General features: G+C 34.9%; 1 protein-coding gene across 4 annotated transcripts in view; it reads left to right on the forward strand.

Moving 5' to 3' along the window:
* Positions 1-15,373, forward strand: part of ANO1 (anoctamin 1) — a 134,745-nt gene that overhangs the window by 36,137 nt on the left and 83,235 nt on the right. For all 4 annotated transcript variants that reach the window (XM_058161488.1, XM_058161507.1, XM_058161498.1 and 1 more), the window contains exons 2-3: positions 9,887-10,065; positions 14,481-14,807. In XM_058161488.1, coding sequence (XP_058017471.1) covers positions 9,887-10,065; positions 14,481-14,807 — 506 coding nt within the window. The remainder of the gene's footprint in view (positions 1-9,886; positions 10,066-14,480; positions 14,808-15,373) is intronic.

A 15,373-nucleotide genomic window follows, 5' to 3' on the forward strand; every position in this document is an offset into this window, starting at 1 on the left:
AATGTTTGGGATCAATCATCATTTCACTGATTTTTGTAACAATTATGCATAATTTTGTTTGATAATGTTGTAAGATGAGCATACTTATTTAAAATATTAATAGACAATGTAATACCTGAATTTGAACAGTCAGATGGCTTTTCTGTTCTGCTTTTATGCTGGATATACTGTATACTTTAACCAGTGAAGGGTTTCTACTGGTTCACCCCGAATTGGGCAAACCCGGTAGCAGCAGTGGTGGGAGGCTCCTCTCACCCACCCAAACGTCTCTGTACATGCGCAGTAGCAGCGCGCGAGTACCCACAAGTGAACTGGTAGTGACGGGATTTGAATCCCACTACTGACTTTAACCCAAGTTTTAGCTCAAAGCCAAATACATAGATCTAGCTTAGAACATAGTATCAAACGAAGACTTGACACTATATGAATCTGAAGAATCCTTAAGCTTGTATTTCCCTCTTCACTTCCTTGGTTTCTATTAAACATAATTTATCCATTTATATGAACATCATATTGATTTTCATTTGCAGTGTGAATCAGGATTGGAAGCCACTGTTTGATTCTGTTTATAACTCAGGTTTTAAGGACATCAAAATTTGCTTGTTCAAATAAAGTTATGAACTGTGGTTTGTTTTATAGATAGAGAGGGGGAAAATAATGAATTACTTCTACAAGGGGAAATGAATTGAAAAAGGGAAAAGCACAAATTTAAGAATGTTTTTACGTATCATCAAAATGTGATTTTGGTGGGAGATTTGAATATAACTCTTAGTTCCCTGATCTATTTATTATATAGGAACTGAAATAATAGCTAATTTTTGTCTTTTCTCTTCTTTACTTAACAGTGACTTAACATAGTATCTGATTAGCATTGCTGTAGATGTTAAAAATAAATTGACTTGTTTCTTGAGATATTCCTCAGTATTGTGAAGAAAGTTAATTTGTGAAACGAAAGAAAAAAGAAAAGGTTTGTCATTTTCAAATATTTTGCAAAATTTCTGTCCCTGATGGCATGGATAGCAAAATCCTGTGGGTCTTAGAAAAAGCCTTTCTCTGTTGATTCACATGAATTCTTTTGAAATGGGATAGATATGAATATACCAAATTCTCTGCTTAACCTAACAATTGCATTCAGATCTTATTTTTCTTCTCTTTAAAAAATTGTGATTCTTAAAAACTTTATGCTTGGGTACCCAATTGTAGGAGCTTTGTAAAAGAATATTCACAATTGAGGTCAGTCCCATGAGGAATTTCAAAAAATTTCTCCTCTAGTAAACTTTTTATTTGGCACAATTTCCTTTTTAATTATAGTACAGAACAACTTCATCTCACAGTCTTCCCATGTTCAGATGTTTCCAGTTTACCAGATATGCTATATGTTTAGCTTTTTTTTACCCTTCTGTTCAATCATGTCCAGTTCTCTGAGACTGCCTACACAAGTCCCTGCAGTTTTTCTGGCAAGGTTTTTCAGGAGTAATTTGCCTCATTCCTAAGACTAAGAGAAAGTGATTGGACCAAGGTTACCCAGCTGGCTTTGTGCCTAAAGTGGGACTAGAATTCACAGACTCCCAGTTTCTGGCCTGGTACCTTAAATTTGATTGTTAGTAACTTTAGAGCAAACAAAATGAACTTGCAAGGAAGTGTTTATTCACTATGGTAAGGATTTAATGCTTTCAAAATCAGTCAAGTTTTGATTACGCAGTTGTTGGTACAATCAAAAGAGCACCTCCATCATGCCTTGCTAGACTAGCTAGCTGCTGTTAGAAACAAAATGCTGGAATTTTTGCCCCCTCATTTACTGGAGATGTGGTCGGTTTCAACTCATACAATTCCCGGCTAATATGAGAGCAGACAGGCAACAAGTTGGAGAAGGTTGATCTAATTAACAAATAGTGGTTCTTAGATGGTTCAGTGCCATGGAAGAAGTAAAATACTAGCTTATCTTTTGCAGGATTGGTATTTATATTGGAAACGTTGAGATTTCTTCCTTTACCACCAATATTTTATGGCTGTCTTCACTGTCATATGGGTGCAATTGTTTGATCAGTAGTGTTACTTAGGTATGTTAAGAACAACTAGTTTAGGTATATCAATCAAACTAACATTTTATTTTTAGATGAAACAATCCTATTTTTGTATACATTGATTTGCAAAGCCTTATTGACTTTAGTTCTTATGTAAAAGGAAGAAAAATATAAGGAGACTGGTTTTAGTTCAAGATCTTGCTCTTTCATAATCTCGGTAAACAAAAGACTGGAATGTGCAGGGGCTCAAATTTAGGTACCAGAAAGCCATGTTATTTCCTTCAGCAAATAAATCACCATTCTGTACAATGCACTAGATTAATTCAAATATAAAAGGATGTGTATATTAAGAATAAGCAGACCTATCAACAGAGGAAAATCACTGACAGGCCTTAAATATGTCCTATGTACAAGTGATGTCTTTTTGGAGACAGGTCTGTCATACTTGTTCCCTAATAACGTTTGACAAGAGGCAGGCCTTATTACAGTTTTCCTGGTAGTTTATCTTAAGGAGATTGTTTAATTTCTTTTTATGGTTACTTTATCATTTTTTAAACAAAGAAAAATTTGCATTTGTGGGTATAGTTGCATTTAAATGAGGCAAGTCGCTGGTTACATTAGAAAAGTAAGCAAAGGACAAAGAGGACACACACACAAATACATACTTTAAGACTGTTCCTGAAAGTCCATAGTTTATGTGTTCACTGCCATTGAAATGAAGCAATCTACTCGGCACGCCATAACTATTCATCCTAATTGTATATCCTGGATTGTTTATTGTTCTCTTGTATGTGTTTGTATTTGTTTGTTGGAAGGTACAAAAAATACACATTTGCTTTGATGCTTTTAATAGAACATTTTTGCATCCATCCCTTAAATCCAGAATTCTCTTCAGATTTTATAACAGACTTGCATTCCCATACTCAGTTTAGTGCAGTCTTCCAGATGTTTGGAATTATAATTTTTAGACTACCTGCCAATACAGTTAATGTCTATTCTGGCATGGATTTCTGGAGTGGCAAGTTGGGAAAGACTATTCAATGAAAATGGAACATTTCAGGGACCACAACTTTATATAAGAAGTTAATTAGAGCAACTAACATGAGCTATATAATGTGAACTAGAAAAAGCAAATTGGGAAAAGCATATGATGGACAAAATAGGAAGACACATATTCTCTCAAGAAGGAAAAGTTTAGAGCCTAATATTTTAGGCAGGTGGATACAGTTGGAAGTTTGAGAGATTGTGTGGGTCATTGTTGCTGGGATCATCAAGAGAAGGATTTGTATTGTAGATGAGTTGGTGCAAAGGGCACCCAGTTCAGACCATGGTAGACAACCTGAGGCTTTTATGTTCCCCCAGTTTAAGATGCATTTGTTAAGACTGAAAAGTGTATGTGTGTGTGTGTGTGTGTGTGTGTGTGTGTGTGTGTGTATGCTGGACTGCAACTCTCAAGACTCATTGAAGAGGGCAACTATATAAATTGATTGAATAAATTTCTATAATCCTTAATTTTTAATCATGTTGTTATTTGGACAGATATGTTCAAATCTGATGGACATCAGGTTGGCAACCTTCAATTTAGGTATTAGCATATTGGAACTGCAGCAAAATCTTTTGGCAGTCTAAAGAAATAACATGCATAGGAATAACTTAATAGGAAACAGTAATTATTCTGCATCATCTGTTTTTTATTCCCTGATGTTTAAATTCAAGGCGCATCATAGTCTAAGCATCAAAGTATTTCCAAGCATATGCATGAAGAAATCTTACAATCTCTTACCTGCTTCAGGGACAAAGTCTGGGGTTAAAGGGTCTAGTTATTATTTATAGAGTTTAGAGGCCACCTTACTAAAAAGCAGTTTTCTTTAAAAGTAAAGAATATAAAAATTATGGAACACATCATATGTATCCAGAAGGGAAAGCCATACATAACAATTAAAACAATTTACAGGAGCTCAACAACTACTTTACCCCAAAGCCTGGAAGAAAAGCAAGATTTCCAAACATTTTCGAAACATCGTTATGGTGGGTGTTCTATAAATCTCTGAGGAAATACTATTCCACTTCCAACTTAATTTAATATCTCTTGTTTCTTAAGAGGTTACTTAAAAATATTTGCAAATACTTATAAATAATGTATAAATATAAATAATACCGTTTATATTCAATTGACAATTTGATTGGCTTTCTATCAGCTTTCTGCAGCCAAGCTGATTGAGGAGAGCTATTCTAATCTCTATTTTATCTCTCTAATCTCTAATTTCTATGTTTTAGCCATATACCGTCTTAATGAGGGCATTTATAAAATGGTTACCACTACAGAGATCATATACCTTTGCTATTTTTCTTTCCATGACGCCTTCACATGCTTGCTTAGGACTTCCTACTTTTTATTATATAAAAAATTTAAGATGATCTATCATAAATTATAATCCAAAAGTAACTGTTGTTGCTGAGTGGCCTCTGAAAAGAATGCTATGCCAACTGTCATTATTTAATATTAGTAAGAACTCTTTTCCCTATATTAGTAATCACAATAGTAATTTTTTGCTGCTGTTCTCCCTATCTAGTGAGGTACACTTATTGAAGTTGCCAAACTAAAGCTAAGGTTAGGGGACCTCTAGCCCACGGGTGTCAAACTCGATTTCATTGAGGACCACATCAGGGTTGTGTTTGACCTTGGGGGTGAGGCGTGGCCAGGGTGGGTGTGGCCAGGTCAATATCACTCGGGTCAGGGGCACCTGTGGTGGCCTGGACGGGACTGGGGGGGATCCATTGTCTCCAGCGGAGGAAGGCAAGACCAGAGAGAGTGTCAAACCCTTGTCCTCCAGAGGAGCCTTGCCATCTGCTGGTGGCAAGTACTAAGGCAGTACTTCCTTTCCTTTCCTTTCCTTTCCTTTCCTTTCCTTTCCTTCCCTTCCCTTCCCTTCCCTTCCCTTCCCTTCCCTTCCCTTCCCTTCCCTTTCCTTTCCTTTCCTTCATTTCTCCTTCCATCTTCATTCTCCTTTCTTCTTCCTTCCCCTCTTCTTTTTCTTTCCTTGCTCTCTTCCCATTTTTCTTTCTCTTTCTTTGTCTTTCCCTTTCTCCTTTCCTGTCCCTACTTGGATGCTCAAAAGCAAAAGGGCAAACATTTCTCCTTTTGTTTTGTTTTGCTTTTTAGTTTGTTTTGCTAGCCCTCTGCCAACGAAAACGGAGTCCGGGGGGGTGCACACAAGCCCCGTTTTCAGCCTGGATGGCCTCCTGAAGCCCTCTCCCAGTGAAAACAGAGCCTGGGGAGCTGCGCACAACCCTGCTGAGCTTCATTTTTGCTGGCAGAAGCACCACCGGTTGGTCTTTCACTGTTTTCAAGTCTGCCCAGTGGGCCAGATCTAAGCCCCCTGTGGGCTGGATCCGGCCCGCAGGCCTTGAGTTTGACATCTCTGCTCTAGCCTGTAGGCTTAATCAGGCTCACCAGGGTAACTGTCTTTCCTTCAGGACCTCATCAAAATTCTTTCTCCTCATCAACCATATACTTTATTCTACTGAAACACTTGTGAGAACCAATTCCTATCAGAAAAATTGAATGACAACTGAATCACTAAATTCACAACAAGAATGATGTCTCTTCATTTTGTCATGTACATATGATGAGTAACAATTTTTTTTTTTTGCTGAGGGTATAAATACCCCTTCTTTTAAGGCCTGCTTTCTGAGTAACGTCAGGCTATTAAGCATAGGAAGTATCACTTCAATATCACTTGAAAACAAGATTGCCAAATAGAGGCTGTCATACTTCGATCATTTCGTGCAAGCTGACTCACTCAAAGAGTCAGTCATGCTGGGAATGATCAGCGGAAAAAGGAGAAGGGGGCACCTTAGTATCTATTGTCTGGACACTATAAAGAATGACACCAGGATGACCATGACAGAGAATCATGGAGAGTGCTGATCCATTGAGTGGCCAAGGATTGGACATGACTGAATGGCTGATAACAATGAGGAAGGATCAGACATTAGCAACTTTAGTTGGTTTTGATGGAATAAGCACATACGAAGTCTAAACTACACTATTTATTTTACATTATTTGTGATATTTATGGAACATAAAGTAAGTGAGAAAAGGGGAAGTATAGATATTAAAATGATGGATTTAGTGTTCACGGAATGAGCAAATACTTGACTCTAACAAAAATTTCCTGTGTGGTTCCGGAAATTCACTTAATCTTACAGTGCTTCAGTTTACAATAATTGAATGAAAGGTTTATAGTTTACTTCCTTGCATCTACTCTTTGTACAATTTTACCTATTAAGAATACTAAAGAATGTTAAGAATCTCTATATACAGTGTGTGTCTATGTGTGCATTTGTAAACAGACAGCAACTAGTCATTATCTCTCTGGCACTGCTGTATTCTAAAAGTAACATATTATTATCAAATGTGTTATTTGATTGAGAAAACAAAATGATTGAACTAGATGTTTTAGAATAATATTTTATACATAAAATAATTGTGTTTAATTTTGAATTAAGTAATATTCCCCATTTAAAAAGTTACTGTAACATTGAAATTAACATTTTATTTATTCAAAATACAATACAACGTTCCCCAAATAGATCACAATGCTTGTTAATTCCAGCCAATTTAACTATAGCTTCTAGAATAAGCTCAGGCACAAAGAATTTACTGGTAGGATTTCTTAAATCTTCATTAGTAGATCTTTCCACATAGTGAAGCAACAGTGAAAACACTTCTTAGTTATCATAATGTCTGAACTTTCAGTATACATGGTCTTATTAAAATATTGCTTTTGATTAAATGATGTGATTAATATTCTGAATGTACCAGTTGGAAGTGATAGCTCTTCAAGTATGTAGACTTCCTGATGCTGTTCTAGCTTTGTTTCTGCTTGCATACATTTCATTACCTGATGATGATGCTATCTAGTTAGGTAATGAAATATCTACAAGCAAATAACAAAGCTAAGAGAGTACCAAGGACTCTATAGTTCAATCCTGAGCTTCAGGATTGATATTACAGATACTGGTATTATCTTCTCTTTAAGTATATCTAGGATAGCAGTCAAGCAATCTACTCTAGACTCTAGAAAGAGTGCAGAGAAGAGCAACACAGATGATTAGGGGACTGGAGGCTAAAACATATGAAGAACGGTTGCAGGAACTGGGTATGTCTAGTTTAATAAAAAGAAGGACTAGGGGAGACATGATAGCAGTGTTCCAATATCTCAGGGGTTGCCACAAAGAAGAGGGAGTTGGGCTGTTCTCCAAAGCACCTGAGGGTAGAACAAGAAGCAATGGGTGGAAACTAATCAAGGAGAGAAGCAACTTAGAACTAAGGAGAAACTTCCTGACAGTTAGAACAATTAATAAGTGGAAAAACTTGCCTACAGAAGTTGTAAATGGTCCAACACTGGAAATTTTTAAGAAAATGTTGGATAACCATCTGTCTGAGATGGTGTAGGGTTTCCTGCCTGGGCAGGGGGTTGGACTAGAAGGCCTCTTGGGTCCCTTCCAACTCTGTTGTTATTATTATTATTAATCTAATTATACGTTCTTGTTCCCAAATGAATTTATTGTCAAAAAATTGTATATGCAGCTTTTTTGAGTTGATTCTGAAAGGATTTGGTTGGTATGATACTTTATTTGGGTTAACCACATAATCTTGTTATGATTAAAAAAAATTCATAATACTACAAATACAATTTATGCCAACCAAATACAATACCAAGGTTCAGTTTATATATGTTCACCTGGCCATTATTTCTGTAATGTATTTAAGATAATAAGAATTAGGGACAACTGTAGACCTCCAGTTTAACCCAGTAATAATGTGCCAATATTACACCAGATAAAGTTTGGAGACAAGTATGTGCAAGTGCGGCTGTCTCTTTACATCTTTACATGTTTCCAACAGGAGTCACAGGTAAGCTTTTACATCCATTTTATGGAACCAATCCACAAAACATTTGTAATTGATTTTTTTTTCTGTTGCCGATAGGAGAGAGAGAGAGGGAGGGAGGGAGGGAGGGAGGGAGGAAGAGCTGTCACTGTCAGAAATCCCTATCTCTTTCAAGCCAAAGGATAATGGATCTAGAAGAAGAAATGGTTTCGTTTCTCTGCCAGAGGGTGAACTTGCTTTGGTTTAATTTCAGAATTATCTAAGCAAATTACCATTAGGGAAAATTTGTATAGTTTATTATCAGTTTATTTAAATATAGCATTGCTCTAGTGTAAAATAATTGTGAATACAAATAATGGATTAATAGCTGCACCAATTATGTACCTATGAAATTGCAAATTATTCAGTTAATTTGTTTTGTGTATTCATATTATATTAAAAGTATCAACTCAAGGAAACAAGCTGCAGACCTGGGAATATTTAGAATAAAGTTTCTTCTCTTTCAAGAATTCCACAAACATCTTCCTTATAAAATTGTGTAAATCTCCTGCAATTAATTCATCAGGCTACTGCATAAGAAGGAGCATTCCTTGAGCTATTTTGGCCACAAGCCACTCAGTTCTTTAAAAATTATCACTGCAATCTTAAATTGGGCCTGGGGAAAAAAGGGAATAAGAAAGCCAATGCAATTGGCAGAGCACTGATTTAATATCATAATACGGATTAGACCAGCTCCAGTTAATAACATTACAACTCTATTTTAGACTATCTGAAGTTTCCAAAACTTCCAAAATAGCCCCACATATAACACATGGCAGAAAGCCAGCCAAGAGGTTACTGGAGCACATAGAACTGATGTCAGACTATCCCTGCCCAGAAAGTTTTGCAACTATTTATTTTATTTTATTTATTTATTTATTTATTTTGTCACAACAATATATATAAGTATCATACAAAAAGATTATATAGTATATAAACATATATATGAGTAAATATTAGGAGGTATAAGCATATATATATATAAGAAGAAGAAAAAGTAAAACAATAGGACACGTTTCAGGATTATAGATTACTTGAGGTGTGAAGAGCCTTGAATCACCCTATTATCGTCACATAGTGACTAAAGGAGTGATGGCAATCTCATAAAAAAAATAAAATCACAATAGAGGTATTGTTTTAGTACAACATACTGACAATTGAGAAAAATGTGCTGTGCATCCTTATTAGATTTTTGTAAGTAAACCAGCATCTATATAATGTACTGGTGATACAAAAGTTGGGATTTAAATTATACTTATCCTGGAATTTACTAGAAGTTCGTTTTTACATTATAGGCTACAGCTTTATATTTCTGAAGTATTTACATGTCATCTTTTTATGATTTCCTGTTCATTATGTAATACGTTTTGTTCTGCCTTACATCTTACATTGTTAACACTTGTAATAGTATAGGGGCTCAGGTGTACACATTGTCATTGTTTAAAATTTCATAATTCTGTACAATTGACAGAATCGTGTTCTGACTATAACATTATTTATACGATACGGCTGTGTAGGTAAGTTAGCATGCAGCATATTCCATGTGGGTCTCTGTTTTGTTCTGCTAATATGCTACTATTATTTGTTTGTGTGTTGAGGACAATGAATTTGTAATGGCTGTTTGTGAAACAATTAATTAGACATTCAATTCATTCAGCTGCTACTGCAGTCTAAAGAGTCTGGCAGCATCTATATTGTGACACAAAATCTTTTCTACAGTGCTGATTAGCTGAGCCAATGCCAAGAAGGAACCTGGGCAAAGCATACAAGTGTTCAGAGTAGAGCCGGGGAGCATAAGAGAAAGAAGACAGGGGAGGTCCTTCCAGAAAACAAAAGACAGGGGGAGAGGCAGACCTGGACATGTTCCAGCTGGAAAAGAGATGCCATGAAAAGCTCTAGACTAAGCTGTTTCTCTTTTCTTTAGACCCTGACGGTTCATTTCCTGGGGTGGAGTTTCTCCCAGAAAATTTCAGAGATGCTTCTAATGAAACAACAATGAGGATGAATGAGAAATACTCCACATTACCTGCCGAGGAGAAGGGAATCCACATCATCAACATCAGAGCTATTGAAGACATCGGCTATGTTCGCACAGAAAGTACGGTGAGTAGAAGAGCTGCTTGCTCACCTGGTCTGTGGGTTCAGGAGGCACCTAGGTAATGCAGCTTAATTTCCCTAGTGCCGTACAATTTTGTGGCTGACGTTGTACAGCTCACAGTATTCTCTTCCTTCCAAATGCAGGGCTGTGGTGTTAGTCACTAAAAACATGGCATAGCTTTTTGATCATTTATAAAACATAAGAATGAAAAGGTTCTCTTTGGGACAGCATAATTTGAAGAACCGTATGGGAAAAAAGACAGACATCTCTGTATGTGCATTTGTGTGTGTGCCTTTACAATTGTTCTGTGTATACACACATACAAATACATATATATGCATAAACACACAAATATGTAAGTAACTATTTTGCATCTAATTGCATTACAGAAATTATATGCAGAGTTTCTGGTTTTTGCACTCATCTCAATTTTATCTTTAAGTACCCACATTGTATAACTTTTCAAAGTAAGTTTAATCTTCTTTATATTTACATAAACTTCTTTATATTTACGTCAATGCAATTCTCAAAATTATGTGACTATTTATCAGAATTAAATTGTTATTGGTATTTAACCTACAGACATGCAAAGTCAAGTCTAATTTGAATTTTTGAATTAAATCAATATGCTTATTTTGCAACATGATCAGAAACAAAGTGACAATCTTAACATATTCGTAAGATTTTTATATATATAATCAATTTTGAAAGCTCATTGTTTCAACTATTTCTAAGAAATCAAAATTTAAATTTTAACATATCAAACAGGATGGTAAAAGCCTTCAAGAAATAGCAATTAAAGTATTGGAGCAAGACAGAGGGACCAAGATCCAAATCTATGAATAGCTACTGAAATTTGAGGATGATTTTGAATTGCACAGGATTGTTGTTGTGGGAAAAAGCTGGAGGAAGCAGTGCCATATAGTCCTGGAAAAAAACAGAGATATAAATCTAACAAACAAATACAAATAAAAGAATGAAGTTAATAGGCTTAGAAATCCATATATGTAAAGAAGACAAAGTTATAACAGTACAAATGGCATGGTTAAAAAATCTTGCTAATAAATAGGATTGTGATTGAGTAAACTAATAAAATTAAGAATAAAAAAGACAGTAGGTTAAGAAAATTGGAACACAATGATTTGCTTCTTAATAGAGCATTGTAAATACCCCACTAAGAGAAGAACTTAGAAGAACTATGACTTGCAAAGTCATAAAACTTGAATTGTGTTTCAGAAATGGTGGAGAGAATATATTTGTATCCTTTCCATTAATTATTATTTATTTGTTAGTGAATTTATATTGCATTTGGCAGGAATACTGAATGCATATGCATTCAGGCTTAATATGTCCTTTTTAAAAACAGAGGTTTTGTTATAAAATTTAACTCTGGGGTTTCCAATAAAAATTTGAAATCAGTGCAACAATAACATAATGTAATAGTGTAATGACCTGGAAAAAATACTTTTAGAGACACCTTTTGTAATTAGATTATATAATTAGGGTATATAATACTTACATGTCTCTCTCCCATGATACAAACATTAAAGGGGAAAGAATATATTCCTGTGTCTAGATGATTTGATCAGAATGGGGATATATGTAAGCATTGGAATTATGGTGCCATGGTAATTCATAATTGTAATAATGTGGGGAGCAGCTCTTTGAAAGGATTACATTAAGGATTCATTGAGTCAAATATGGAAGCAACATTTTTATATTGATTCAAAATATTTGGAAGTCCAAATTGTACTGTGGTATGCTAGTTAGGAACATAAAAAAGTTAATAAAAATTAATCAATATACTCCATTTGTGGGTGGAGTACAATGGTTGTTAAATTCAATATTTTTATACCCTAGACAATTCTTACAAGCTATAGGGAATTGAATGAAGCAATGTAGCTGAAAAGGAACCATTTTGCATTCAATAGACTCTTATGCCCTTTTTAAATTTCTTATAAATTGCAAAACTATGACTCAAACACAAGTTTGATTCAGTGCTTTGAAAGAGTGTTAGAGGACTTGAACAAACCATGTTTTTCCGGTGGAGATATCTGCCTAGGTTTCTTACTGTCATAAATAAATAAGTAAACATGACAAGAAAGCAATACAAACACATGTAACAAGAAGCTAATTAGACACTGTCGGTGATAATGAATGGAAAAATAAATTGTGTTTATGTGAATGTGTGTGTGTGTGTGTGTGTGTGTATGTATGTATGTATGTGTGTATATGTATATATATATATATATATATATATATATATATATATATATATATATATATATATATATATATATATATATATAAAGAGAGAGAGAGAGAGAGAGAGAGACAGGCACACACCTGAATAAAAAGATTAAAATTCTTTAAAAACTGTTCTATAGGTCCCCTACAATAAATGTAGACAGTACAAGAACAGAAGAAATAAAAAATAGCAAAAACACATTGTTGAAATCTATAACAGATTTAATAAATCACTAAAAAATTAAATTGTCTATATGCAGTCTTCCATCGTGGACTAGTATAACCTTAAACACCCAACTAATTCTCTTACCCCAGATTTTAAAGGCATTTTAGTCACTTCAGCTAAAATTTATATACTAAAACTTACTAAAGTTCTTAAACAAAAACACTTGACAGGCTCAAAAGGTCAGAGTATCTTTGTCAAAAAGTATAAAAAAAAGATGGATTCATTTTTTTTCCCTTAAAAAGGAAGCATCTGTTTTTTATGCCTCAGTCCAATTTATAGAAAGTGGTCTCTGGAGAAAGACCACACATGCAAACTTGGAAGCATTGATGGCTTACTTTCTTCTTACAGTCCAATAAAGAAATGATTTGAAATACTTTGTTTAATTAAGGATAAGTAGGTTTATAAGTGGCATTCCCAATCTGAAACATCAGCATGAGTTTTCACTGTCCAAAGTAACTCAATCTTTTAAGTCATATGGGGATTCAAAGGTATCAAATTTTCCTAATGTAGTGAGTTGCAAAAGTCTTTACAGGTGCATCTATTTATGTAGCACTTCGATACTTCAGCATTTTGAAAACTATCTTCTGTTTAGGAGTTCTATACACCGCCCTGAATCCTTCGGGAGAAGGGCGGTATAAAAATCAAATCAAATAAATAAATAAATAAATAAATATCCTGTGACCTACATTTTAATTTGAGAGTTTGAGGAGATAAAATAACAATCCTAAGTGTCGTAATTGTTTTAGAATTGTAAATCAGATCCTGCTATACATCTCTGAGTAAACTTGGTTTATCCACATTAAATGTGCCCACACATTACACTAATCCATGGTTTCCTTAATCTTGATCTACAAATAAGCAACGAATACTTCTAATGGAAGATAAAGGGCCGGGATAGCTCAGGCAATAGAGAAGCCTGTTATTAGAACACAAAGCCTGCAATTACTGCAGGTTTGAGCCCGGCCCAAGGTTGACTCAGCCTTCCACCCTTTATAAGGTAGGTAAAATGAGGACCCAGATTGTTGGGGGGGCAATAAGTTGACTTTGTAAAAAATATACAAATAGAATGAGACTATTGCCTTATGCATTGTAAGCCGCCCTGAGTCTTCAGAGAAGGGCGGGGTATAAATGTAAAAAAAAAAAAAATTGGGATTCATAACCCTTACATTTTTTTTTATTCAGAGACCTATTTTTTAAGAAGCACGTATCTTTTGAAAAATGCAAGCTTTAGTTGCAATACGACTTCCAGTTATCACAAAACTGCAGGGGGTAGGATGACAGTTGTATTTCCATTTTAATTTTCCATGAGAAAAAATCACGAATGAAGCAAAAACTGAACCTTGGTCCCTTACTGGCCGAAGTCCATGGATCTTTTTGGCTGAGCTGTAGGACCAGCTGGTTTCTTTCAGTCTCTATTAAAACTGATCTCTTTTTCAGATGTTGAAGAATTTTTCAGATGTTGAAGAAAAGTGACAAATATTTGAATGTAATATTAATGTATTTGTCAGTAGTAAAAAGACAAATATCCTTTCTGGAGTAAAGCCTGTGATCTCAACACATGTTTAAGACACTATTAAACAAAAAACCCAAAGCGCTTAACGCGTCTGTATCTCTAGTTGAAAGTCAGCTAATGATTTTCAGGATGCAGTAATTTGAGATCTTAACATACAGAGATTTCACAAAGCCAGTGTACTGTGCAAAACAAATGAGTGAAGTCATCTGTTACCTCAGATGGCTTGTTATTTTGTTTGTTCTTTGTTTACCATTTCAAGCCCCTGAACCACCAACAAAGTTTTAAATATTAATGAGCAGTGTTTTGTAAATTTACATTCTGGCAAGATTATCCATTGGTGATCTTTGCTGTGTCCGAAAATAACTATTTAAATCCTTAACTATTTTCATGTTTAATGTCAACGTTTATTTCAATCTCTTTCATTTCATTTACAGCTATTAAATTCATTCTCACAAGATCCAGATGCCAACTGCAAATACGGACTTTTTTTTAGAGATGGCAAAAGAAAAGTGGATTATATTCTGGTTTACCACTACAAGAAGTCCTCATTTAGTAGGACACTCACTCGGCGAATCCATTTCAATGATTTGGGGCCTCGAAGCGTTAAGCAAGATAAACCACTTCCTGGAAAAGGAGGAGAGCTTAGCATGGATGAAAGTGCACCTCACATAGATTATCATGAAGATGACAAGAGATTCCGCAGAGAAGAGTATGAAAGCAACCTTATGCAGGCTGGCCTTGAGCTGGAAAGAGATGAAGATGTAATTACCCTTTTTTCTTTTATTTTACTGTGCATATAAAAATTATTAGTATATTGATTGGTTGCTGAAAAGTTCATGAGCATCTCAAAGCCTTTATAGGTTCCCATGAAAATAAGCATATTTTTTTCTAACATACTTGGAAACTAGTCTTTAATATCATGTATTTTTCACGTGGCCCTCGACATCCGTATTTTATATTTACCAAGATACAAGAAGGAACGTTTGCATTGCATGCACATTCTTTACCATATAGAGATAGTTTTCTATGGGATAATACTTGCTGACATTTATCTAATGTATCTATCATCTAACTATACATATACATATAAACATACATACCCATGCATACACAGACACATACATACATATACATACATACCATGTTCAAACTACTTGCATATAAATGTGAGTATGTAACACAAAATATTACACATTATGTTTGGCGTATTTATTGACTGAGCTTTATTTTCTTTTGGGCCCCAAAATAAGTACCAGGTCTTTTTTTGGGGGGATGTTTAACTGCTTACCTTAGGACCACCACAGCCGGGCCTCCCATGTCCTGACAC

Source organism: Ahaetulla prasina, chromosome 1, assembly GCF_028640845.1.
Source record: "Ahaetulla prasina isolate Xishuangbanna chromosome 1, ASM2864084v1, whole genome shotgun sequence".
Lineage (NCBI taxonomy): Eukaryota > Metazoa > Chordata > Lepidosauria > Squamata > Colubridae > Ahaetulla > Ahaetulla prasina.